Below are 24,284 nucleotides of genomic sequence, written 5' to 3' on the forward strand. Positions count from 1 at the left end.
CATAAACATTATCAGTAGTTTCGGACTTGCCTCGGCACCCCATGTATTTACAGTGCCTAGCAGTGGCTGCGGCCCATCTACACAAGAAAAACATACACTTATTTCCTTACCTGGATGACTGGCTGATCAAAAGCCGTTCCAAGCCAGGAGCTCTCAATCTCATTATCAATCTGCTACACTCATTGGGATTTCTCATAAACTACCAAAAATCTCACCTCATTCCATCTCACCTCCTTACTTTCATCGGAGCAGATCTAGACACAACAGTCGCAAAGGCTTTCCTGACCATCAACCGGGCAGAGACACTCTCCAAGCTGGCTACGTCTCTGCGTACAAAGAAAACAGCCTCAGCCCATCAATTCCTAATGTTGCTGGGCCACATGGCTTCCATGGTCCACGTCACTCCTATGGCCAGGCTGGCCATGAGAATCACTCAATAGACTTTGAAATCTCAGTGGCTCCAAGCCACTCAACCACTTTCATCCCAGATTCAAGTAACCAACCAGCTGCGATTATCGCTTCTCTGGTGGACAAATGAAGCCAGCTTGCTAATAGGTCTACCCTTCCAGCAACCAGTTCCACAAATGACTTTAACCACAGACGCATCCAGCTTGGGTTGGGGAGCTCAGGTGAACAATCTTCAAACCCAAGGTACTTGGACACAGCTCGAAGCAATGTTTCAGATCAACTTCCTCGAGCTTTGAGCTATACGTTATGCTCTCTGTGCGTTCAAGGACTGCCTTTCAACACAAGACTTCATACAAACACACAACATAGTTGCAATGTGGTACTTGAACAAGTAGGGTGGCACAGGCTCTTATTTCCTCTGCCAAGAAGCCGCGCAGATCTGGGCCTGGGCCTTGCACACTCCATGTATCTCTGGGCCACTTATCTTGCAGGCATACAAAATGTAGTAGCAGATCGCCTCAGTCGACATTTCCATCCCCACAAGTGGTCTCTGGATCCTGTGGTACCGACCAGAATCTTCCAACGCTGGGGTCAACCAACACTAGACCTCTTTGCATCCAAACTGAAGCACAAAGAGGACAGATTCTGCTCCCTGCACAGGCAACAAAACAAGTTAGCCATGGACCTCTTCGCTCGCTCCTGGAACACAGGCCTCCTATACGCATATCCCCTGATACCGCTGATAGCCAAAACTCTCATGAAGCTACAGCAGGAGAAAGGATCAGTGATACTCATAGCCTTGTACAGGCCTCGACAAGTGTGGTTTCCCATGCTTCCCGACCTCTCAATCAGAGTACCCATTTGCCTGGGCACAGTGCCCATTCTCATAACTCAGAACCAAGGCATGTTCGCCATCCGAACCTTCAGACCCTATCCCTCACAGCCTGGATGTTGAAAGCTTGATCCTGCAACTGCTCAAACTTTCAACTGATGTCTCTCAAGTGCTTGTAGCATCATGAAAGCCTTCCACACAAAAATCCTATCATTCTAAGTGGAATAGATTTACCATATGGTGCACACAAAAAGGTATCGACCCTTTTTCCTGCCTCACTCCATCTCTTTTAGACTATCTCTGGCACCTTTCAGAATCTGGTCGCCAGACTTCCTCGGTGAGGGTACACCTGAGTGTCATCTCAGTGTACCACAAGGGAGTGGGGGATGCCCCGGTAACAGCGCAACCCCTTGTGAGTTGGTTTATGAGGGGCCTACTATAACTTGAGCCCCCCCTCTACAACCACCAGTCACTGAATGGGACCTAAATGTAGTACTTACAAGACTCATGCGCTCCCTGTTTGAGCCTTTGCACTCCTGCGATGTTAATGTTTTACATGGAAAGTTCTCTTCCTAGTAGCCATTACATCTGCTTGAAGGGTTAGTGTTACAAGCACTTGTCACATACTCACTCTATACAAGGTTCCTACATGACCGAGTGGTCCTCCGTACTCACCCTAAATTCTTTCCCAAGGTGGTTACTGACTTTCACTTAAATCAGTCTATAGTCTTCCCACCTTTTTCCCAAGGCTTCACTCTCACCAAGGCGAGCAGGTTTTACACACCTTGGACTGTAAATGTGCACTTGCATTTTACTTAGACCGCACTGCAGTCCATAGGAAACCCACCCAACTCTTTTTGTTTCTTTTGACAAAAACAGACTAGGAGTTGCAGTGGGCAAACAAACTCTCTCCAACTGACTGTATCGAATTCTGCTATGAAAAAAGCAGGCCTTCCTCTCCCGGGACGAGTGAAGGCGCATTCAGTAAGAGCCATGGCAACCTCAGTAACACACTATTGTTCAGTACTGATTGCTGAGATCAGTAAAGCTTCAACATGGAGTTCTCTACACACATTTGCAGCACATTACTGCCTGGACAAGGAAGGACGTCAAGACTCTGCCTTTGGCCAATCCGTCTTGAAGAACTTATTTCCAGTATAATCCCAACTCTTTCCACATCCGATCTGCTGTGATTTTCAGGCTGCCTCATTTTTCCCAACAGTACGCCAGTTGTTCCTGTTGCACAAGTTGTACGCTGTTGGTCCAAACAAATATGAGTCAGCCTGTAGCTTGCTAATCACCCACATGTGAGGACTACCGCCCTGCTTGTCCTGGGAGAAAGCAGAGTTGCTTACCTGTAACAGGTGTTCTCCCAGGACAGCAGGATGTAGTCCTCACGAAACCCACCCGCCACCTTGTGGAGTTGGGTCCGAAACATTTTATTATTTTATTTTTTCGCTCGTACCTTTTGCTACAAACGAGACTGAAGGGAGACCCCTGTAGCTACAGGGATTATGGCATGCTCGGCATGCTCAGTGTGCCAGTCAAAAGTTCTAGAAACTTTGACAGAAAAGTTTTCCATAATAGGGCTCCGTCCAGTGACGTCACCAAATGTGAGGACTGCATCCTGCTGTCCTGGGAGAACACCTGTTACAGGTAAGCAACTCTGCTTTCTTTAAAGTTTTGAAAATTGAGTTTGACTTACGTTCGGCTCCAACGATAGACAAGAAACCAGGCTTCAAAAGATATCACAGATGTTACTACAAAATGTTTTTAGCAGATCTTCATGACCACTTCCTCCATTGTTTGGGACTGCCACATGTCTCTTTTTCTTGGTCTAGCTGATATACCATTTATGACAAAATTAATTGAAAGAGTGGGTCATATTCAATTACCTGCAAGTTTAGAAGAGAGCAATTGTTCAGATGTTTGCCAAGTCAGTTTTTGGGCAGGCCACAGCATCAAAATAGCATTTTATCAAGCGCAGAAGGATCTCCAACGCTGTATAAAGGCAAAAGTGCTCTTCTGATTTTGTTTAGACATGATAGCAGCATTTGATTTGGTAGATCATTATATCCTTTTCATAAGGATGTTAATGTCTGAGGATAGGAAGACAAGTTCTAAATTGGCTTTCCTTCCTGACTGAGCTTAGGGAACCTTTTTTTAAAGTATCTGATTCACTGCCGCTGGAGTGCGATGTGTAACAGGGGTTATCTGCAGGAGGTTAAGCATCTTCGCCCGTCCATTACTCCTACCATGTGACAGGGGCTGACCAATGGCACTGGTAGCCCCTGTGACATAGTAAGGGCAAAGGGCCATCGGTGCTATTTTGATTACTGGCAGCAGACGGCCCAAGTGCAGGAGATCACTCCCGGATCCCTGCTGGACCACCAGGGACTTTTGGTAGGTCTTGGAGGAGGAGGGGGGGGGGGGGGTTGTAGTTAGTTCTTTTTTTATATTCGCTCCATAAGACGCATAGTCATTTCCCCCCCACGTTTGGGGAAAAAAGTGCGTCTTATGGAGCGAAAAATACGGTAGTTTAGTAGATGTCCCAAGAAATGATTTGACTATTATTTGTTGTTTTAAAGAAGTTAATTAGCATCAAACATTGTATCATAAGAACATAGGATATGCCATACTAGGTCAGACCAAGGGTCCATCAAGCTGTTTCCAACTGGCCAAGCCAAGTCACAAGTACCTGGCAAGTACCCAAATATTAGATAGATCACAAGCTACTATTGCTTATTAATTACAATCATAGCAGTTTATGGATTTATCCTCTAGGAGCTTATCCAAACCTTTTTTTTAAACCCAGTTATACTAACTGCTGTAACCACATCCTCTGGCACATAATTCCAGAGCTTAACTATGCGCTGAGTGAAAAAGAATTTTCTTGTTTTCTTTGGACGTCAGCAAGTCTAAGAAAGCTCAAATTAATAACTGTTTTCTTCTCTTTTTTTTTTTCAGAATATTACAGGGCTCTTTACTTGTTAATTAATAACAAACTTCCACCCAGCATAGAGTATATTGATGTTTCGCGAGTTCCTGTTGCGAAAACGCTGCTAGACAATACTCTGAAACCATTGCACTTTACATATAGCTCCTGCCCAGATGGTGCACGGTAAGGACAGGACCCACTTCATTTATTGTGTTTTACATTGTGAAGCAATTGTTGACGTGATTGACTTGATTATGGCTGTGAATTTGATGTGAGAATTACAAAACTTAATGCATGCAAGACTGCTTATTATTATAAGAATAATAGAAGCAGAAATAGTTCAATAAAGAGATATTGACATAATTTGATCAATATCTTCCTACCACCTTTTTCCTGACATTGTTTTAGAACTTACTTAAAATTTCAAATCTGGTTGGAAATCAAATGGAAGATTTAATAATGATCTAAAACAAAAAAACATTTTTTTCCAATTCCATTTCTTAGACTGAAAGGAATGAAAAACCACAAGAAGTTAGTGGAGGCATGCAGAAACTGAAAGTTGAGGTGTATAAAATGAACATTTATAATGTAAAGTTAAACTGCTATACTGTCATGGGACAAACTGTTGTTGTTTTCTTTACTAGATTATTATTTGGTTTATTTTCCGTACTACTTTGTAGATATTGAAACAAGCAGTGAGGTAATCCTAAAGCAAGAATTCATTCTTTGAGATTGTTTTGGCACTGCAGTTTTATTCTTCTTTTCAAAGTAGTTTTTTTTTAAATTTTGTATTGCATAGCACTGCAACAATCCTGGAAACTTTAGAGTTCTGGTCACCCTTCAGGTTGGTGTTGGAGTAATGGGGGAAGAAGGGGTGCATCCACTTTCTCTCTTCCAAACCCTCAAACCCCCAGCACTCTCTGTCTCTGTTACACACCCATGCACTCTGTCTCACCCCCTCCTGAGAATGACCCCAACACTCTTCCCTGTTCCCCTTCCTCTTCCTCACAGGATGATCCCGGCACTCTCCCCTCCTCTTTCTGAAGCCACTGTCCTAGCCAGTTCAGCCATTGCCGGTTTACACACTACTACTTCCTCTGGCCTGCCAGATCAATGTCTCTGCCTCCTACCAGCCTATATGGCCAATTCAGGATGCAGCTCAAAGCTGAAGGTAGTGCCAGTACCTGGAGATTTCTCAGGTGTCTCTGGAGACCCAGAAATAGCAAAATTCCATAATCTTCAGGTGAAACCTGGAGAGTTGCCAGATATGACTATAAAGTTTATATAAGTAAGCCTCATGTTTATATTGGCCCTGCCCCAAAAAGATTGCAGATCTGAGTAGAGCAAAGAGTAGCTAAATTACTTCATTAAGGTTATATACGGAAGAGGAGTCTAGGTCCCTGTATGGTATGGTCATCCCTGGAGGAGGAGGAAAAGATGTAATATGTTAATTTTTGCTTGACCTGAATTATGACAATGATAGACATGTTGAAGGAATAACTCAGGAATTTAGGTGATGGTCTGCTTTTAAATACTATTTTATTTGCAAGAATAACAAAAGACAAAAAATAGAAACTGATGACTTCACTTGGAACTAGTGATTAAAAGGGTTTTAGTCCTCTGACTCATACATGATGCTTATTTGTATGAGTGTCCCATTAGATATTTTTTTTCTATAATATAATTCATGCCAGTACCTTCTTATGATTTTACAGAAATACTGGAGAGGTAATATTAAAAATATAAAAAGAAATATTGATAAGTATTTTATTGTGTGAATTATTGAGTTTGGGTGATGGAAATGTTAGCTACAGATCATTAAGATGGTATAGAACACACCAGATCTGATCAGATGCCCTTGGCCTTTTGCTGATACCAGAGATCAGAAAAGCATGTGACTTCTTTGAATAAAGACTGTAGTTTCTAGCATATTGACAGTGCAGCATATTCCGTCATCTGATAGAATCCCAGGCTGGGGATTTTTCACACACTGCTTTAGCCAAAAGCAAAAGCTGACTGGAATAAGTTCAGTCTGAGATCAGTAGCACATTTTTTAAAACTATAGTTTGGCACTTTTTTGACTTTGTTACTGGCTATTGTAATATGTACATCATGTATAAAGAACGGTAATAATTTTTTTTCTACAGGCAACAAGTTTTTACTGCCTTCACAGAAGAAGTTCTGGCTGCACCTTTTACAGATCAGATATTCCACTTCATAATTCCAGCACTGATTGATGTGGAGACCTCTTTCCCATATGAACTCTTTCTGAATGGACTACTATTTACAGAAAGCAGCCGACCAAGTGGAAGTACTAGAGCTCCATGGCTTTTTTATTTCATTTTAACAGCTGGTGAAACACATTTGGGTATGGAAGTCTGTTTCTTTAGTTACAAAAATAAATGTATAAGCTTACTTCACCCTCAGCCAAGTGGTTTGGGGAGTTATCATTGTGCATTACTGTGTGAATGGTCACAGTCTGGTATAACTGCTGGCAATATTACACTTTGGGCTGGCTTGCAGTAGTATTGGTCTTTTAAAGGGAAAAAGGGGACCCATCCCATGCTTGTTCCCAGTGTAGCAAAGGCTTCATGTAAGTCCTGCTCCTGGCACAGCTCAGTACAGTCTGAGTAGCATGCCTGCTTCCTTTTAGGTGGAGGAAGGTAGCAGTGCTTGTCGTCAGTTCTGCTAACAAATTGATTGAATGCCCAGACCCCAACTAGCCTGTTCATCCCAGACATGCCTCGCCTTAATAAATGAGCATATGAGTGTAATGTCGCAGGATCCCCAGAAGAAGAGAAGATTTGGGGGCAGGACTGGAGGGAGATAAATTCAAATGCCTATCGAAATTCTCTGCTTACCAGAATACAAGCATATTCATAGTATTGCTGGTGCAAAAAGAAGGGAAGGTGAGATGGATTTCAGAGCCCACTGGGGGATAAATGAGCTGATTAGGAATCAAGCCTGTGTAGTACAAGAGGAGTGCAAAAAATTAAAGTGCGTCATAAAGTAATGCTAGAAAACATTTCTTCATAGAAAGGGTAGTGGATGCATAAAATAGTCTCCTCCTACTGGAGATGGTAAAGGCAAAAACAGTAACAATTCCAGAAAGCCTGGGATTAGCATAGAGGATCTTTAATTGTGAAGAAGTAAATAGAAGACCAGAAATCAACTGAAGTTTATGGTATTGCACCAGGAATAAAAGTTTTCAGACTAAATGGGCCTTATGGTTCTTTTTTGACATCATATTCTGTGCTTCTATGCAAGAGAAGGGGATATTTTGAAGGAATTTTTTCCATCAACTGTTAACTAAATTATAAAATGGTTTTGGTAGTCCTGCTCTGAATCAGGGCTTTTAGTCTCCTTTTATGCCTCTACCTGGACCACAAAATCCATCTCTTACCACATAATTCCCCAATCCCTATAGAATTGCAGTAAACCAAGAGGGGAATGGTAGCTGGCTGGATGCATGGATGCACTCCCCCACCGCATGGCCACAATCTGGTGAGGAGAGTTGCCATTCATGATGCATATGCCTCCTGCTTGCTGTCCAGGCATACTGGTGCTTTGACTTGCACTTCACTATGTTCTCGCATGGACAAAACACGAGTTAGTTGTAGTGGCAATAAAGATGTAGACTTGGCACAAAATGCCACTCATGTTCTGCTGAATAGAGGAAGGGAGTGGGGGGAATCAACCTTAGAGGGCAGAGAGATGGGAGACGCATAGGTAGGGAAAGGGGTGGGACAGAGGATGGCAAGGGGGTGAGACAGAATGGAGGAGGGAAAGGAAGAAACGGAAAAGATGGGAAAGGGGAGATATAGGCTAGGAGGAGGGAAAGGGAGAGAATCTGAAGAGGGAGGAGGAGAGCGGATAGAAGAAAAAGTGGGAAAGGAGAGATGATTTGGATGAGGAGAGGCATGGTGATGGAAGAAGAAAAGAAAGGGGGAGAGCATTGGAAATGGTTGACAGCCATTGCTAATCTCAATGATAAAAGAATAAAATTTAAAACACTTTGTTTTATCTTCAAATATGTGAATCATTTGGCCTCTGAATCTTTTCCAATTTCCGCTCTTCTACACTCCCATGAGGGAACTTTGATCCTCTCAACAGGCCTTTCCCTACATCCTGTCACTGGTTGCAACTAGACTAATATGCATGAGGCTTCGTTCATTCAGCTGCTCTGTCCCTAAAATATAGGAACACAGCAGCCCTCTAACATTTCACCTGGAAACTTGTTACCTCATTTTCCGGATTAAAAGTCAAAGCTTTGCTTTTTATCCAGGTCTTCCCCTAAACTCCACAGCAGTGACTCATCCTCTAGTATCTGTCTACCAGAAGTCTCCATGACTGCGAATCCCACAAGGTTCACCCAGGGCCAGATTAAGATGGTGTGTACCCATAGGCAATCGGGGAGGGGTGTTATCCTCTCCCTTTTTGCTGCCATAAGAACATAAGAACATGCCATACTAGGTCAGACCAAGGGTCCATCAAGCCCAGCATCCTGCTTCCAACAGTGGCCAATCCAGGCCATAAGAACCTGGCAAGTACCCAAAAACTAAGTCTATTCCATGTTACTATTGCTAGTCATAGCAGTGGCTATTTTCTAAGTCAACTTAATTAATAGCAGGTAATGGACTTCTCCTCCTCCAAGAACTTATCCAATCCTTTTTTAAACACAGCTATACTAACTGCACTAACCACATCTTCTGGCAACACATTCCAGAGTTTAATTGTGCATTGAGTGAAAAAGAACTTTCTCCGATTAGTTTTAAATGTGCCACATGCTAACTTCATGGAGTGCCCCCTAGTCCTCCTATTATCCGAAAGAGTAAAAAACCAATTCACATCTACCGGTTCTAGACCTCTCATGATTTTAAACACCTCTATCATATCCCCCCTCAGCCGTCTCTTCTCCAAGCTGAAAAGTCCTAACCTCTTTAGTCTTTCCTCATAGGGGAGCTGTTCCATTCCCCTTATCATTTTGGTAGCCCTTCTCTATACCTTCTCCATCGCAATTATATCTTTTTTGAGATGCGACAACCAGAATTGTACACAGTATTCAAGGTGCGGTCTCACCATAGAGCGATAGAGGCATTATGACATTTTCCGTTTTATTCACCATTCCCTTTCTAATAATTCCTAACATTCTGTTTGCTTTTTTGACTGCCGCAGCACACTGAACCGACGATTTCAATGTGTTATCCACTATGACGCCTAGATCTCTTTCTTGGGTTGTAGCACCTAATATGGAACCTAACATCGTGTAACTATAGCATGGGTTATTTTTCCCTATATGCTTCACCTTGCACTTATCCACATTAAATTTCATCTGCCATCCCAAATAAGTCTTGGAATATGCCGTTTTTGCCATTTAGACGGATAACTTTTACTTGTCTGTCTAAATAGCTTTTGAGTATGGACCTTAAAATATTCAGCTAAACCACAAAGTCTAAAAATCTACTTTATCTTTTTATAATGTAAAATAGCTTTATATATGTAAAATATATATGTACATTTTATGCAAATATGCCACTAAATTTAAAAACCTTTGTTGAATTTTGGAACCCTTGCTGCAGAATTTAACTCTGAACCACCGCAGGAAACTTGGGGTTGTGCCCTTAATACAATATACAGGGTGGCCCATGGAAAAGTCGCCCGCCTCCAATACCAGTGCATTGGAAGCAGGCTACTTTTCCAGGGCCCACCCTGTATAAGAGGAATCACAAAATTTATTTTACATGATGGAATGTTTGCTAACACATAAGATGGGTGCAGTATAGCTTGCACAAATAGTGGTTGTTTCATGGTATTACTTCTGTATTAATAATGAAATCATCTAGTATGTATGGATTCTGTTACTTTCTGAGGGAATCTCCTATTAGTTTTTGCAGGTTGTCACTTTTTGTAATATGTGCTGGAAGTGGGACTTTTACAGTTCTCTGAGAGCTTCTCTGAACCTTAGATCAGCTTCCTGGTGACTCTAGTCAATTGGGTTTTCAGGATATCCACAATGAATTCTGCAAATATCGGAAACCAGTGTTTGCAAATCTGTCTCATGCATATTCATTGTGGATATCCGGAAAACCCAACTAGCTATGAGGTTATAAAGACAGGTTTGGGAAGCCCTGACCTAGACTACAGCATGCAAGAACAATTTAGATAACTTACATTTCATCTGTTTGAAATACTAATAAAGGACTTATATTGAAAAATGCAAGGAAATTCTGTGCTAAGCAGATTAGACTGTGTATTGTGATGAAATAGTGATAAATGGTTAATTTCAGCTTTCTGATTTCAATGCTTTTATAGGAACCCTTTCAGAAGGAGGCCTCCTTATGTATCTAAGGGTATTGCAGATCTTCCTTTCTCAAGTACCAGTTTCTACAACTGGTAAAAACAGTCAAGAGGTTACAAGTGACTCAGAAGATGAGGATGAAGAAATCGGTAAAATGGTGACCACAACTGTAAGACTCAAAGTACAACCTATTAAACAGGCTTCTTGAGCCTCCTTTCCAGTGGGATGTCTCCCACTCTGTATGTACTGTTTGGGAAAATTGACCAATTCAAAAGAGAGCTTCCACCTTTCTAGGAATTTATTTTTAAATGAAGTACCATTGATATAAGCAGGGTTGTACATTTGTAAGAGAATATGAAAAATAAAATAACATTTATATCATGAGCCGGAGAAGAGGCCAGTAGTTTGAATGACTCTTATTACAAAGGGCTACCATAAGACAATGGTGATGAACAAGATTCTTTAAAGAAGAGAAGGCAAAGTACTGAGATGATTTGTGACTATTATAGCAAAAAGGGAATAAAAGATGTTGGGGGTTTATGGATAGACAAAATGCTTTGTGTAAGAAGTGAGTTTTCAGACAGAATTAAAAAGTGGAGAGAAGGAGTTTAGTGAAGGTTATGAGATTTGAGTACTTTGAAACAAACATAAGGGATCCGATAAGGATATAGGTTTCCTCACCATTATCTGATGCAGTGTTTATGTAACTTTAAATTATATTGATAGTCTCCCTCAGGTCTATCAATGTATCACCCCATCTCCATTCCTTTTACTTTACAGCTTAGAAAACAAACACCACATATCACCATTGTAATATAATTTGTGATTTGCTTGCAAGATTATTCATAGCTCATTCAGCAATGAAATAGTGAAGGGAGGATAGTTCTCTTAAACTGATCACACATTTTTTATGTTAGGCCAGTAATAAGGTATCACCTATACTTTGTTTATTGACTTTTATTTCTGTGTGCCAAGAAGTGATCTAACACAGCACACTGCTTTCTTCATGGTATATCCACTAATGTATAAACATCATAGTCCGTACACAATATATAATTATGCATTTTACTAAGCAAAAACACAATCTCAAATGAACATGTTGAGCATGTCTTAACACGTGTTATGATTTCTACAAGGGAAATCTGTATTAAATATAGTATGAAATTAATGAAACAGATCAGTTTTGAAGGATTGATGCCCCTCTTTCCATCTAATTTGGAATCATACTCTATATTCTCTGTAGTTTATATTTCGGTATTGGAGTTTAAAGAGACATTTCATTTTGATAGGATCCAAGTTCTTCCATGTCACCCCCCATCTATTGTGCCAGCACCATATATAGTGCAAACCGGTGATGACGACCTCTTTTAAGTCATGGGTGAAACTGAAACTTTTGTGTCCTCCGGATGCCTGTCATTTGTCTAACCTTTTTAAAACCATTGTTTTCAGTCCTCATCCACCTTTAGTAACAATCAGTCCTGTAGTGTTTCTGAGAACTGAACATTGATGTTTGTAGGTTTAATTTTTAAAACCTTTCCCATGCTGGCTAAAGGCCTCTGCGGTAACCGGCTGCTTTGGAGTTTGGGGCACCTGCTTTCTGTTAAAGCACCTGAAGAAATGGGGCAGTGGATTTGGGATTGCTTATTGGCAGGGCCTACAGAGCCCTCTACTGGTATACCAGATATTTTGAACACACTTTTCAGTTTGCAGGAGCAGCATGCAGCTGAAAATTACTGAACACAGGGTAGTGACAAAAAGCAAAAAAAAAACAGCCTGTGGGGGGAGGCAGAATGTTAAAGCATCTCTAACAATGATGCTGATGGATTTGGTACAGAAAGTGCTTCTGATGCCACTTATCAAGGGGAATTTGTATTACTGCATTTCAAGTAAGGTTTAAAACGCTAAGGAAGGCTGCTTTCTGTAATTATAGGGTGATGGCACGATTTCAGTACAGTATATCACTGAAGAATGCCTGAAGAAAATGGATACAAAACAGCAGACGAATACCCTACTAAATATGGTGTGGAGGGATTCCGCTAGTGAGGAAGTCTTCACATTGATGGCATCTATCTGCCATATACTTATGGTGCAACACCGAATGATGGTGCCAAGAGTCAGGCAAGTATGAAAAATGCTGCCATTCTTAAAGAAATAGTTTAACAGTTACATATACTTTTATTTATTTATTTTTTTGGCTGGAAACAGAGAGTAAACTTCCTCCTCCTTGGTTTCTCCTCTTCTTCACCATGAGCAGAATCTTTTTGAAATAGTTACCATATTTCTTGGTGTAACTTTGTTTGGATGAAATCTGGCATAGCTGATTTGTAGGGTGCCAAAAGGATAACAATCGCTAACGAATTATGTTGTGAATATAAATATAGCAGGACTGTTAATGCACGGCTATTCCTGCAGGAATTTGTTGAAATTCTAAATAATTAATTAAAATCTCATTGTTTTAGAATTTGCTATGTTTGTGTGGTCACTCCGTGTTGTGTTCCAAAAATTGTATTTATGCTTTCTTTTGGGGAGATTTATTTATTTATTTTACAAAATTTATATGCTGCATCATTTAAAATTCTGAGCGGCTTACAATTAAAACATGCATAATGTAAAAAACTACATATATTTCTACATCATAAAACTGCAGTAAAATACATAAAAGCAGCAAAATAAAATTTAAAGAAATAAAATGAATTAAAAAGAAAATGGCCCACATTTGATATTCCACCAACAATTGTCACTTATCAACCTTAATTGAACATGAAATAGAATTAAAATGCATTTATCACAGGAAATGTAAAGACTGCCATTTGTATGCATGCAGTGCAACAATGCACAGACTTTTACCACTGTGAAAACTGTTTTACACATTGACTTTCCAAGGCTAAGAAAAGGACCATTCCCCCGGGGAGGGGGGGGGGCATGGAGAAGGAGGGCATGGAGAAGGAGAGAAGTTGGGGGAGTGATTGTGCCTTTTATCCTTGTCATTTTTGATAGGCAGTCTTACATTAGCTCTATATTGAAAAAACTGAAATGTATAAACCTCAAACAAGAACTGTTGGCCATAATGCAGATTTCTCCAGAGACTTCCATGACTGTATTTGACATAGTATTGCTGTACTTAGGGATGGAAATGGCCTAGCGGTTAGACAATTGGATCCCAGGATTCAAATCCTGCTTCTCCCACTGACATTTTGTATGAGCTTGGGCAAGTTATTTTATCTCCCCCTTGTCCTAGTAACTACTTAGATTGTAGTTTTTTTCGGGCAGAAGATTATTATACCTGAAAAACTGTGATAAACCTCTTTAAGCTAAAATTGGAAAAATGGTCTAAAAATACAAAATATTATAGTTATTCTGGGCAGTGAGCACTTCTTAGTAACCTGAATAAGTTTGAGAAGCAGAAGCCTGGAATTAAATTGAGGCTTTTTTAGTCACAAAATGAAAGAAATCATTTAAGAAATTTGTTCCATGAAGGGTTATTACATAGTTAGGCCTGTGCAGCAGGTTATATTAGCTCTATATTATTTTTCTTATTTTTTTTTCTCATTATACATATGATTTTCACAGTTTCTTCTAAATCTAGATCAGAGCATTATGATATACATTTATAATCTGCGCGATTTCAGTGTGCCTACAGAGTCTCTGAAGGCAAACAGGTTCAACATAGCATACAAATGGATCACATAACCATATGTGGCACTGAGATGTGATAGTGCTGACACAGACAACTTCCCAGAGAATTATAAAGAAGAGAATTTCAGGAATGTGTAGGAATTCCTGTGCAAACGCTTCTTTTTCTGGAGACCTTTTTTCTCTGTGGTGACAATTGAATGTACTTTCCCACCAATTTACCTGCGTAACCTGGCCATTTGAAAATTGCCTTTACTCAGTTCAGTTAAAAGTATGTCTGGTGTTCCACAATTTTCATACTTTTATCTGCATTGGAACAGGCAGTTCCAGGGGTATGTTTAGGTTGAGGGAGGAAAATAGCACACACAGATTGCATTTTCAGTTCTATGTGCATTATTTTCCATGAAAACGTATTTGTGCTAAAAGCAGAGGCAAACATCTACAATTATTTTGTACCTATGGCAAGTTTCAAAAGGAAAGTATGTATGTACTTTCTCTTTGAAAATGAGTACAAAATCCATGTGAAGCCAGCTGAAAATTGGCCCCTTTAATTTTTCAGCACTTTTTTTAGGTTTTCTGTGTTTCTTCAACATGGTTACTTGGCTGTAAGATTTTTTTTGTTTGTTCTTCTTCAGGGCAACCCTAGATGGCCCTCTTTTTTCCAAACAAAATTTAGAGTTTAATTTAGTCTTTATTTTTGGAAATTATGCACTAGTGTCTTCAGGCTTTGCTCTCACTGCAGTTTTAAAATATCCATTACCAACCATTATGAAATTTGCAGGCAACATTTAGAGCTAAGTCATAGGGGTCCCTGCTTCTGGTATCTGATGTCATCGAAGGTCATTGAGCTTTGAAGATTTCAGATTACAGGAAATCTGGTGCAATTCACTGTCACCAAAGGCATCAATATTGAACGACCCAGAAGCTGCACCGTCTACTTGCACTGTCTATTTATCCTTAATGTTGAAATCAAAACATAGATATAGGAACTAAGTGATAGGGTGCTTTGAAAAGGTTTTCCTTTGAATCTTATTACTGCACTGTGAATTTACACTTATTAGACTTGTAGAATTAGTCAAGGTTACTGACATGACAAAATATGTTGAAATGCTAGCATGTAGGCTAAAAGTATGTTGAGTTCAGCCTTAAGTTTCATTCCTGCCCTTTGGGCTCAATTTACAATTTATTTTATTTATTTTATTTAACTTCTTTTACTATACCGACACTCAAGACCAGGTCTTATCGTACCGGTTTACATTAGAACAAGGGGAAAAATCAATTAACGTATAAGTGGAAAAGAGAAGTTACATTAAAACAGGGAGAGTAAAAACATGGATGTCGGAAGATAGGACAGAATTAAGTAATTGAACAATAAGTTAACAAAATTACAAACTATAAATTAACATAAAACAATAAATTAATAATACAAAAAACATGGATTATAATCAGCGGAAATATACATGGAAATATATATATATGGAATATATACAGCTGGAATATACATGTTATGTCAGATGGGAGGAGTGGCGGGGGTGAGGGAAAAGGGTGGGTTGAGGTTGCGAGTGGAAAAGGGAAAAAAAGAGAAAAAAGTTTGGGAGTGCGGGGAGGGAGAAGGGTGGGTTGGAGGGTGAGAGAGAGTTGGTTAATATGGAATCCTTCAACGATAGGCTTGTGTGAACAGCCAGGTTTTAAGTTTTTTTCTGAAGGTTAAATGGCATTGTTCCTGGCGTAAGTCTTGAGGAAGCGAATTCCAATGTAGGGGACCTGCTGTTGAAAAAGCTCGCTTGTGGATGGAGTTGTGAACTGATGATTTGTTGGGAGGGGCCTTGAGCTTACTTTTGTAGGCAGTTCTTATTGGTCTTGAAGATGTAAGTAGTTCCAGAGGGAAGGTGAGTTGGAGAGAGGATTGTTGGTAGACCGATTTGTGGATGATATTTTAATAAAATAACATTTTAATAAAATAACATGACTGATATTTTAATAAAATAACATGACTTATAAGAATCCCAGCATCATTAACTTATATGAGATAAAATTATAATATCATCCTGTTTAGAGGATGTTGTGTTAATATCACCCAATTAGGAAAATGTTATTGAGGAGGCTGTGAGGGAGAACCACCAGGATCAAAAAGACATGGGGTGAATGACTGTCAGCCCCATTGCTTCTGCTACTACTTGACGTGTAGGCTTCCTGCTTATCAAGCTGTCATCCTAGGCCCTACTCCCTCTGCTGCTGGTGACCACACTGGTAGGGGTGAAAGGGTCAAGAGAGTGAATGAGGGGATATGAGGAGGCTAGAATAAGTGAAGGGGTTGGAGGTGGGGAAGGAGAGTGAGTGAGTGAGGAGACTGGATGGAAGGAAGGGCAAGGGTGTGCATATGGGAGAGCAAAAGAATGAGTGAAGGGATCAAAGACGCTGTGGGTTGTGTGGGGAGAGGAGGAAAGTGAGTCAGGGATCATAGGTGCTGTGGAGTATGAGAGAGGGGATTAGAGGGGGCTATGAGATGTGAGTGAAATAATCAGAGTAGGGGCAGTCTGAGTGAAGTGATCAGAGGGAGTGGAGAAAGAGAATGAAAGAGGGGAGGAGAGGGAATAAGACTGGATGTGGTGGGGGATAGAAAGAGGAGAGTGAGTGAGAAAAGTATGTGCTCTCTTCCTTCCACCTCAAAGAAAGCAAGGAGCAGACCATGGAGACTGAAGACAGCAGGCAGTGCACACAGGTCTGCTTCCACCCCTCCCCAAAATCAGAAGTGAGCCAGCCCCACCTCTTGTTCCCCCTCCCTCCACCTTTCCTGTATTGCAGGATACAGAAGGGGAAGGGGTAATACTGAAGAAGACTTCAGAGCAAAGAACAGAGTCAAAGAGGGTTTGAATTAGCACAAGTTTCAGACTTGTGAGCAGTAGTGCCAATTGTCAAGGGTTCAGCCCTGTCCTTGATGAAAGGCACTGCTGCTCACAACTTTCAAACTTGTGCTAATTCAACTCCTTTCTGTATCCATTACTGAGGCCTTAATTTCTGTCAGAAAACCCAGAATGGTGTTATGCCATCTTTTTTTTATGAGACCCAAGAAAGTGCAGCAGAGCAAGCAGTGTATATTAATTCTGGCTCCTCTAAGGAAATAGAGCAGATCCAGTAGTTGCATGGATTATTTAATGCCCCCCAGTGACTAGGCTAGCCACATGGCTTTGATTCAAGTATTTGTGTGTGTGTAAGAGAGTTCACACTTGACCCTGGCCCTGCCCATGTCAGCCCCTCCTCCACAGTTCTGCTTTCATTTTTGTCTACAAATTAAGCCCTGGTGTAGGGGTATGTGTCTGAGAGACAGAGTTCACACTCAGCCATGGTCTCACCCCCTCTACACAGTTCTCACCTGGCACTGGCCCAGCCTTTTCATCCCCCTCCACATTTCCTCGTCCTTTTTGTCTACTAATTAAGTCCTGGCAATAATACAAATCCAAATGTATCAATGCATATTCTTGAACCTTTTTCTCTTTTCCCATTTAACATCTTCGGACTGCACTTTCTCCAGAAGTGAAGCAGTCAGTCTTGGTAAAGTACTTATTTGTTGCTTTCTTGGCTCTTAGAAGAAAAGTACTATTGTCTTTATGGTTCAGTCAGTTCTGTGGTTTTATTTGAACAATTAATAACAACATGTCTTATTACATGTCCTGTAGTCAGCATTTACTTTTGGTTAACAAAGTATATAATCTCTGTTAGTAAAGCAAAATGCGGTAACAGATTTGGGAACTCACTGAAAGATAATCAATTCCAACTATGGTGTAAACGATACAGCAAACTAATTATGTACTGTCTTAGGCCACTGGTGTTTATTGCTGTTGGCGGAAGTAAGATGTCAGTGAAACTGTCATCCCTCTATTAGGGTAATTAGCTCTTTGTAGACTGATTGCATTAGAGCAGGATGTGTGATCTGAGGATCATAGCAGTAGTTGAATTAAGATGCTTGCCTGCATTGTTGCCAGCAGTCCATTGCTTTGGATAGTAATTACTGGGTTTATATGCTTCATTGCTCTGGCCTAAAGTTTATTGGTGAATTGCTTTTAAAAGATACTTAATGAGTAAAGATATTTCCTCTCTTTAATTGTGGAATGCTGACATACATCATCCATTTTCTGTTTTCTAAAATCATGCAACTTATCCATGAAACTGCAGTTGTTTGGGCAGAGATTAAAGATGTGAAATATGGCTTTCAGCAATTAACATACCTTTTATAATGCATACAAAAGAAAGGATAGGATAGTTTGATTTTCATCATTGAATAGTGTATGAGATTTGTAGTTGACATTTGATTAGAGTTTTGGTAATTAACCTAATTCCCTTTCCCCTTCCCCTTTCTCCTCCTAGCCATTATTTCTCATTCTTTTTTAGAGAATTGAACCCAGAAATTCAGATTCTCCTATCAGGTAGCAGGTTGGAGAAGAACAGTCCTTGGAGATTGGCCATCAGTGCTAGCAGGGATCACCACTGACAAGTATGGCACCTTCTCTTTTCCCTATGGTTCTAGGCTGAGTTAGATAGGAAGATGGTATTTTGGTCTTTTATACCACAATGTACTGGGTATTACATAACCTTTTCCTCCCCCCTAGTACTTCACTGGATTATCCCACTAATATAATTTTTGAACCATTTTGTAGGCCATTCAATTTGGAATTTAACAGTACCTTACATATTAAATTTATGACCAGAATATATGATGTCAAAAAATAGCATCAGATTGACTGTGTTAAGTGTATTGCATTTCATGAGGTGCAACCTTTATTACGAAAAAGTGGATTGTTGAAAAATTAGCTCTTAGTGAAAGCTGGGTTCAGAGGACATGGGGCAAGACTGCTGACAAGTGTTTTACAGAATTTGAAAATTCCAGCAATAAGCAGAAAAAAAGCTGTTATCCCAGTCGTTTTAAAGCTGTTTTGCAAGCTAACGGTGGGAACATCAACTATTCATTATATGTTTAATTCTGTTTTGAATGTGATTAAAATGATATATTGCATGTTTCTATCAGATTTCTGCTGCTGCAATGGGAGAGGCAAAGGTTATGCAACACCCAGTACTATGCTGTTGCCTGCTTGTCTGTGTTTTGAATAGCAAATTGGTCTGTTACTTTAGGATTGAATCTGGAGCAGTGAAAAATAATTAGAACTGTATACATTAAACAAGCAGAATAATTGTTCAGCTTTCTCTCTGTTTTAAGGTAATCACTGGAAGAGATGCTTTAAGAATAGTTATGAAGTGGAAATGGCTGAAAATGTGTTTCTTCTATAGTTATTGAGTTACTCAGATGCTGTGGATAGCACAATCAAGATTTTATCTGATTATGTCATCCCCGCTGTGGATTGTTTTTTTAACTTCTACATCAACTGTTTAAAAGTTTTGCCAGAAGATAAGGTTGACAATTGTTAATGGTATTTTGGAATTTTGCTATAACTTACTCGTTTATGAATGAGCATTTTGGAATCATTCTACTCATAGATATTTATACATTGTGATATTTATTTTATTTTATTATTTACATTTATATGCTAGTGGATTTTTATAGCAGGCTGAGAAAGTTGTACTTCCTTGTTTCAGCAGTTGCATATTGTTGGTTCTGTAGTGCTGATAATTCTAACTTGAACAGATTCCCATCTTGGGTTCTAGCTTAGGGAAGAAAATAAGTGTTTTAAGCAATTTAAGGGATTTAAGGAAGCTGGAAGACTGGTCGAAGATATGGCAGCTGAGATTCAATGCCAAGAAGTGCAGAGTCAAGTATATGGGGTGTGGAAATCCAAAAGAAATGTATTCGATGGGTGGTGAAGGGATGATGTGCACGGAGCAGGAGAGAGACCTAGTGTCTAATGATCTGAAGTCGGCGAAACAATGCGACAAGGCGATAGCTAAAGCCAGAAGAATGCTGGGCTGCATAGAGAGAGGAATATCGAGTAAGAAAAGGGAAGTGATTATCCCCTTGTACAGGTCCTTGGTGAGGCCTCACCTGGAGTACTTATCTCAGTTCTGGAGACCGTATCTCTGAAGGGACAGAGACAGGATGGAGGCGGTCCAGAGAAGGGCGACCAAAAAGGTGTATGGTCTTCATCGAATGCCTTATGAGGAGAGACTGAAGAATCTAAATATGTATACCCTGGAGGAAAGGAGGAGCAGCGGGGATATGATACAGACCTTCAGATACTTAAAAGATTTTAATGATCCAAAATCAACAACAGATCTTTTCCGTTGCAAAAAAATCAGCAGAACCAGGGGGTCACGATTTAAAACTCCAGGGAGGAAGACTCAGAACCAATGCCACGAAGTATTTCTTCATGGAGAGAGTGGTATTTCTTCACTGGAGGAAGTGGTGAAGACTAAAACTGTGAAGGATTTCAAAGGGGCATGGGATAAACACTGTGGATCCATAAAGTCTAGAGGATGTGAATGAAGAGAAGAGGCATGGGGGTGACTTGCGGGAATGACGGCTACTACTGGGAGATAATACCTTTATTGAATAAACATACACACGGTTAATGCGACTCCAACATTGCTCTATGCTTCAATGGCAAGAGAAAATGTGGAAAATAGGATTTGCATTCACAAAAAAGTGGGGAGTAGCTTGCTTGTTACGGCGTTTACTACCCCAAACAAAATAATGCTTGATATTTCACTTTCACTGCATATCCAGCATAACTCACTGCTTCAGTGGCAGGGGGGAATGAAGAAAGGATGATTTATATTCAGACAACCAGCAAGGACTGAATTACATAGTCTGGATAAGCAAATAAGCATGGGTGTAGCTTGCTTGTTAAGGCGGTTACTACCCTAAATCAATTAAGCATGATACTTCACCTGGAATACGTATCCAGGGCAGCTCACTGCTTCAACGGCAGGGGGGAATGAAGTAAAGTGGAATTATATTCAGACAACCAACAAGGACTGAATTGCACAGGCAGGGTAAACAAATAAGCGTGGGAGTAGCTTACTTATTGCAGCAGTTACTACCCCTAACCAATTAAGCTAGATACTTCACTAAGATGCAGCTCCAGCACTACTTTCTACAGCAATGGCGGGGGTGGAAGTGAAATAGAACCAAAAAGTTATTTAGGGCCAAGAGTATCAGATAAGTATGAGAAAAAAAATAAGTGTGAAAGCTTGCTGGGCAGGCTGGATGGGCCATTTGGTCTTCTTCTGCCGTCATTTCTATGTTTCAATTTGATCTGATATTTAGTAGTGACATTTTTTTTTTTTAATTGAAACTAACTTTCCTCTACTTTCTGCTTCACCAGTCCCGAACCCATGGGTATATCCGCTCATCCAGCACATATGGAGGCAGAGTTCTAAATTAATATAAATAAATAAATAAATGTTTATCTTAAGAACATAAGAAATTGCCATGCTGGGTCAGACCAAGGATCCATCAAGCCCAGCATCCTGTTTCCAACAGAGGCCAAAACCAGGCCACAAGAACCTGGCAATTACCCAAACACCAAGAAGAACCCATGCTACTGATGCATGCTACTGATGCAAGGATAGTAACTGTCTCTCTAAGCAGGCAACCCCCATGCTGTCTGTTAAGGGCAGCAACTGCCACTTCAATTAACACAAGGGATGACTGTGAAACATGCAGCCCATGTTAAAGATGACAAATATTTAGGGCCGGCTTTTGGAATGAGCAGTCACACATGGCACCATGCCTGAAGGGCCATCGCTGTGCATGCAATCCCTACCACACAAGCACATTCTTTCCCACTCGTGCCCTTTGCACGATTCATTCATTCATTCTGTTCTGGTTGCAGGCAACTGTGTATAATTCTGGTCGCCACATGTCAAAAAAGATATAATTGCGATGGAGAAGGTACAGAGAAGGGCTACAAAAATGATAAAGTGGATGGAACAGTTCCCCTATGAGGAAAGACTAAAGAGGTTAGGACTTTTCATCTTGGAGAAGCTGTTATCTTTCGGATAATAGAAGGACTAGGGGGCACTCCATGAAGTTAGCATATGGCACATTAGTTTTAAATGTACTACATGCTAACTTCATGGAGTGCCCCCTAGTCTTTCTATTATCCGAAAGAATAAATAACCGATTCACATCTACCCGTTCTAGACCTCTCATGATTTTAAACATCTCTATCATATCCCCCCTCAGCCGTCTCTTCTCCAAGCTGAAAAGTCCTAACCTCTTTAGTCTTTCCTCATAGGGGAGCTGTTCCATTCCCTTTATCATTTTGGTCGTCCTTCTCTGTACCTTCTCCATCGCAATTATATCTTTTTTGAGATGCGGCGACCAAAATTGTACACAGTATTCAAGGTGTGGTCTCACCATGGAGCGATACAGAGGTACTTTTAAACTTTTTTCTTTATTGACTTATCTAAAAAAAAAGAAAAACTCTTAGGTTGAGAGGCTAGGGGCTTTGAAGCTCTCCCTGAGCACGAGAAGAGGAAAGATTTAGCTGCTGTTGAACACTGAGGTACAGAGCAGGAAGTTGTTAGTGCTGTGTTCTATGGTGGGGAAAGCTGGCACTGATGCTGAGACAAGGATGGAGTTGGAAGTTTCTTTTACTGGGCAGTTGGGTGGTAGTGGGGCAGTTGGGAGCATACTGGTGCTGAGCAAGGACTGGAGATGATGAAAGAGGGAGGAGTGGGGGGGGGGGGGAAGAGGAAGTTAACAGGTACTTTGGGTGAGGGAGAAAAAGGGGTTTCAGGAAATGATGTTGGGTAGAGGATGCATGGAGGAGCGAGGAGCTAGAGGGTGGTGCAGGAAGATACTGCTACTAGAGAGAGGGAGTGTGAGAAGGAGTGAGGGGTGGGGGAATACTAGTGCTGGGCAGGTGAGGAGGGGGAAAAGAAGAGTGGGGCAGAAGGTATGATTTTTTACTGGTGGATGGGGACCAAATTCACTTTTTTACACGCTGGTTAGCCTAGTGCTAGCCCTGCAAATATATTACAGTATCACACTTTCTTAGTTCCTTAAAGAAGGGATGAGCACACATCTTGAATCATAGCCCCCCTTTCATTCATGTAATTGTTTGGAGTCCCCCAAAATGGGGTATGTATATGTGCCGAACAAAGCAGGGCCCACCTACAGTATCTGAATGTATTCTGCTTTGAAGTGTCTGAAAAAGTGAAATATAAATACACACAGACACAAGACACACTGTATGCACCAGGCAGTGGAGTGCCTCAGTGATCTGTACTAGGATCTGTGGTTTTCAATATATGTATAAATGAGCTGGAAAGAAATATCACGAGTGAGGTAATCAAAGTGGCAAGATGATACAAAATTATTCAGAGTAGTTAAAACACAAGCGGATTGTGATAAATTGCAGGAGGACCTTATAAGACTGGAAAATTGGGCATCCAAATGGCAGATGAAATTTAATGTGGATAAGTGCAAGGTGTTGCATATAGGGAAAAATAACCCTTGCTGTAGTTACACAATGTTGGGTTCCATATTAGGTGCTACCACCCAAGAAAGATCTAGGCATCATAGTGGATAATACATTGAAATTGTCGGTTCAGTGTGCTGCAGCAGTAAAAAAAAAAGCAATCAAAATGTTAGGAATTATTAGGAAGGAATGGTGAATAAAACGGAAAATGTCATAATGCCTCTGTATCGCTCCATGGTGAGACTGCACCTTGAATACTGTGTACAATTCTGGTCACTGCATCTCAAAAAAGATATAGTTGCACTGGAGAAGGTACAGAGAAGGGCGACCAAAATGATAAAGGAGATGGAACAGCTCCCCTATGAGGAAAGACTAAAGAGGTTAGGACTTTCCAGCATGGAGAAGGGACGGCTGAGAGGGGCTATGATGGAGGTGTTTAAAATCATGAGAGGTCTAGAACAGGTAGATGTGAATTGGTTATTTACTCTTTCGGATAATAGAAGGACTAGGGGGCACTCCATGAAGTTGGAATGTGGCAGATTTCAAACTAAAAGTTCTTTTTCACTCAGCATACAATTAAACTCTGGAATTTGTTGCCAGAGGATGTGGTTAGTGGAGTTAGTATAGCTGGGTTTAAAAAAGGTTTGGATAATTTCTTGGAGGAGAAGTCTATTACCTGCTATTAATCAAATTGACTTAGAAAATAGCCACTGCTATTAATAGCATCAGTAGCATGGGATAGACTTAGCTTTTGGGTACTTGCCAGGTACTTATAGCCTGGATTGGCCACAGTTGGAA

The 24,284-nt window shown here is 40.5% G+C and overlaps 1 protein-coding gene across 3 annotated transcripts in view; it reads left to right on the forward strand.

Annotated features, from left to right (window-relative positions):
• Window positions 1–24,284, forward strand: part of UBE3C (ubiquitin protein ligase E3C) — a 496,047-nt gene that overhangs the window by 80,290 nt on the left and 391,473 nt on the right. For 2 of the 3 annotated variants that reach the window (XM_029588499.1, XM_029588500.1), the window contains 4 exons: window positions 4,208–4,361; window positions 6,326–6,546; window positions 10,491–10,645; window positions 12,407–12,594. In XM_029588499.1, the coding sequence (XP_029444359.1) occupies window positions 4,208–4,361; window positions 6,326–6,546; window positions 10,491–10,645; window positions 12,407–12,594 (718 nt within the window). The remainder of the gene's footprint in view (window positions 1–4,207; window positions 4,362–6,325; window positions 6,547–10,490; window positions 10,646–12,406; window positions 12,595–24,284) is intronic. The other variant, XM_029588501.1, reaches the window with a different exon arrangement.

This window comes from Rhinatrema bivittatum, chromosome 2 (genome assembly GCF_901001135.1).
Source record: "Rhinatrema bivittatum chromosome 2, aRhiBiv1.1, whole genome shotgun sequence".
Taxonomy (NCBI): domain Eukaryota; kingdom Metazoa; phylum Chordata; class Amphibia; order Gymnophiona; family Rhinatrematidae; genus Rhinatrema; species Rhinatrema bivittatum.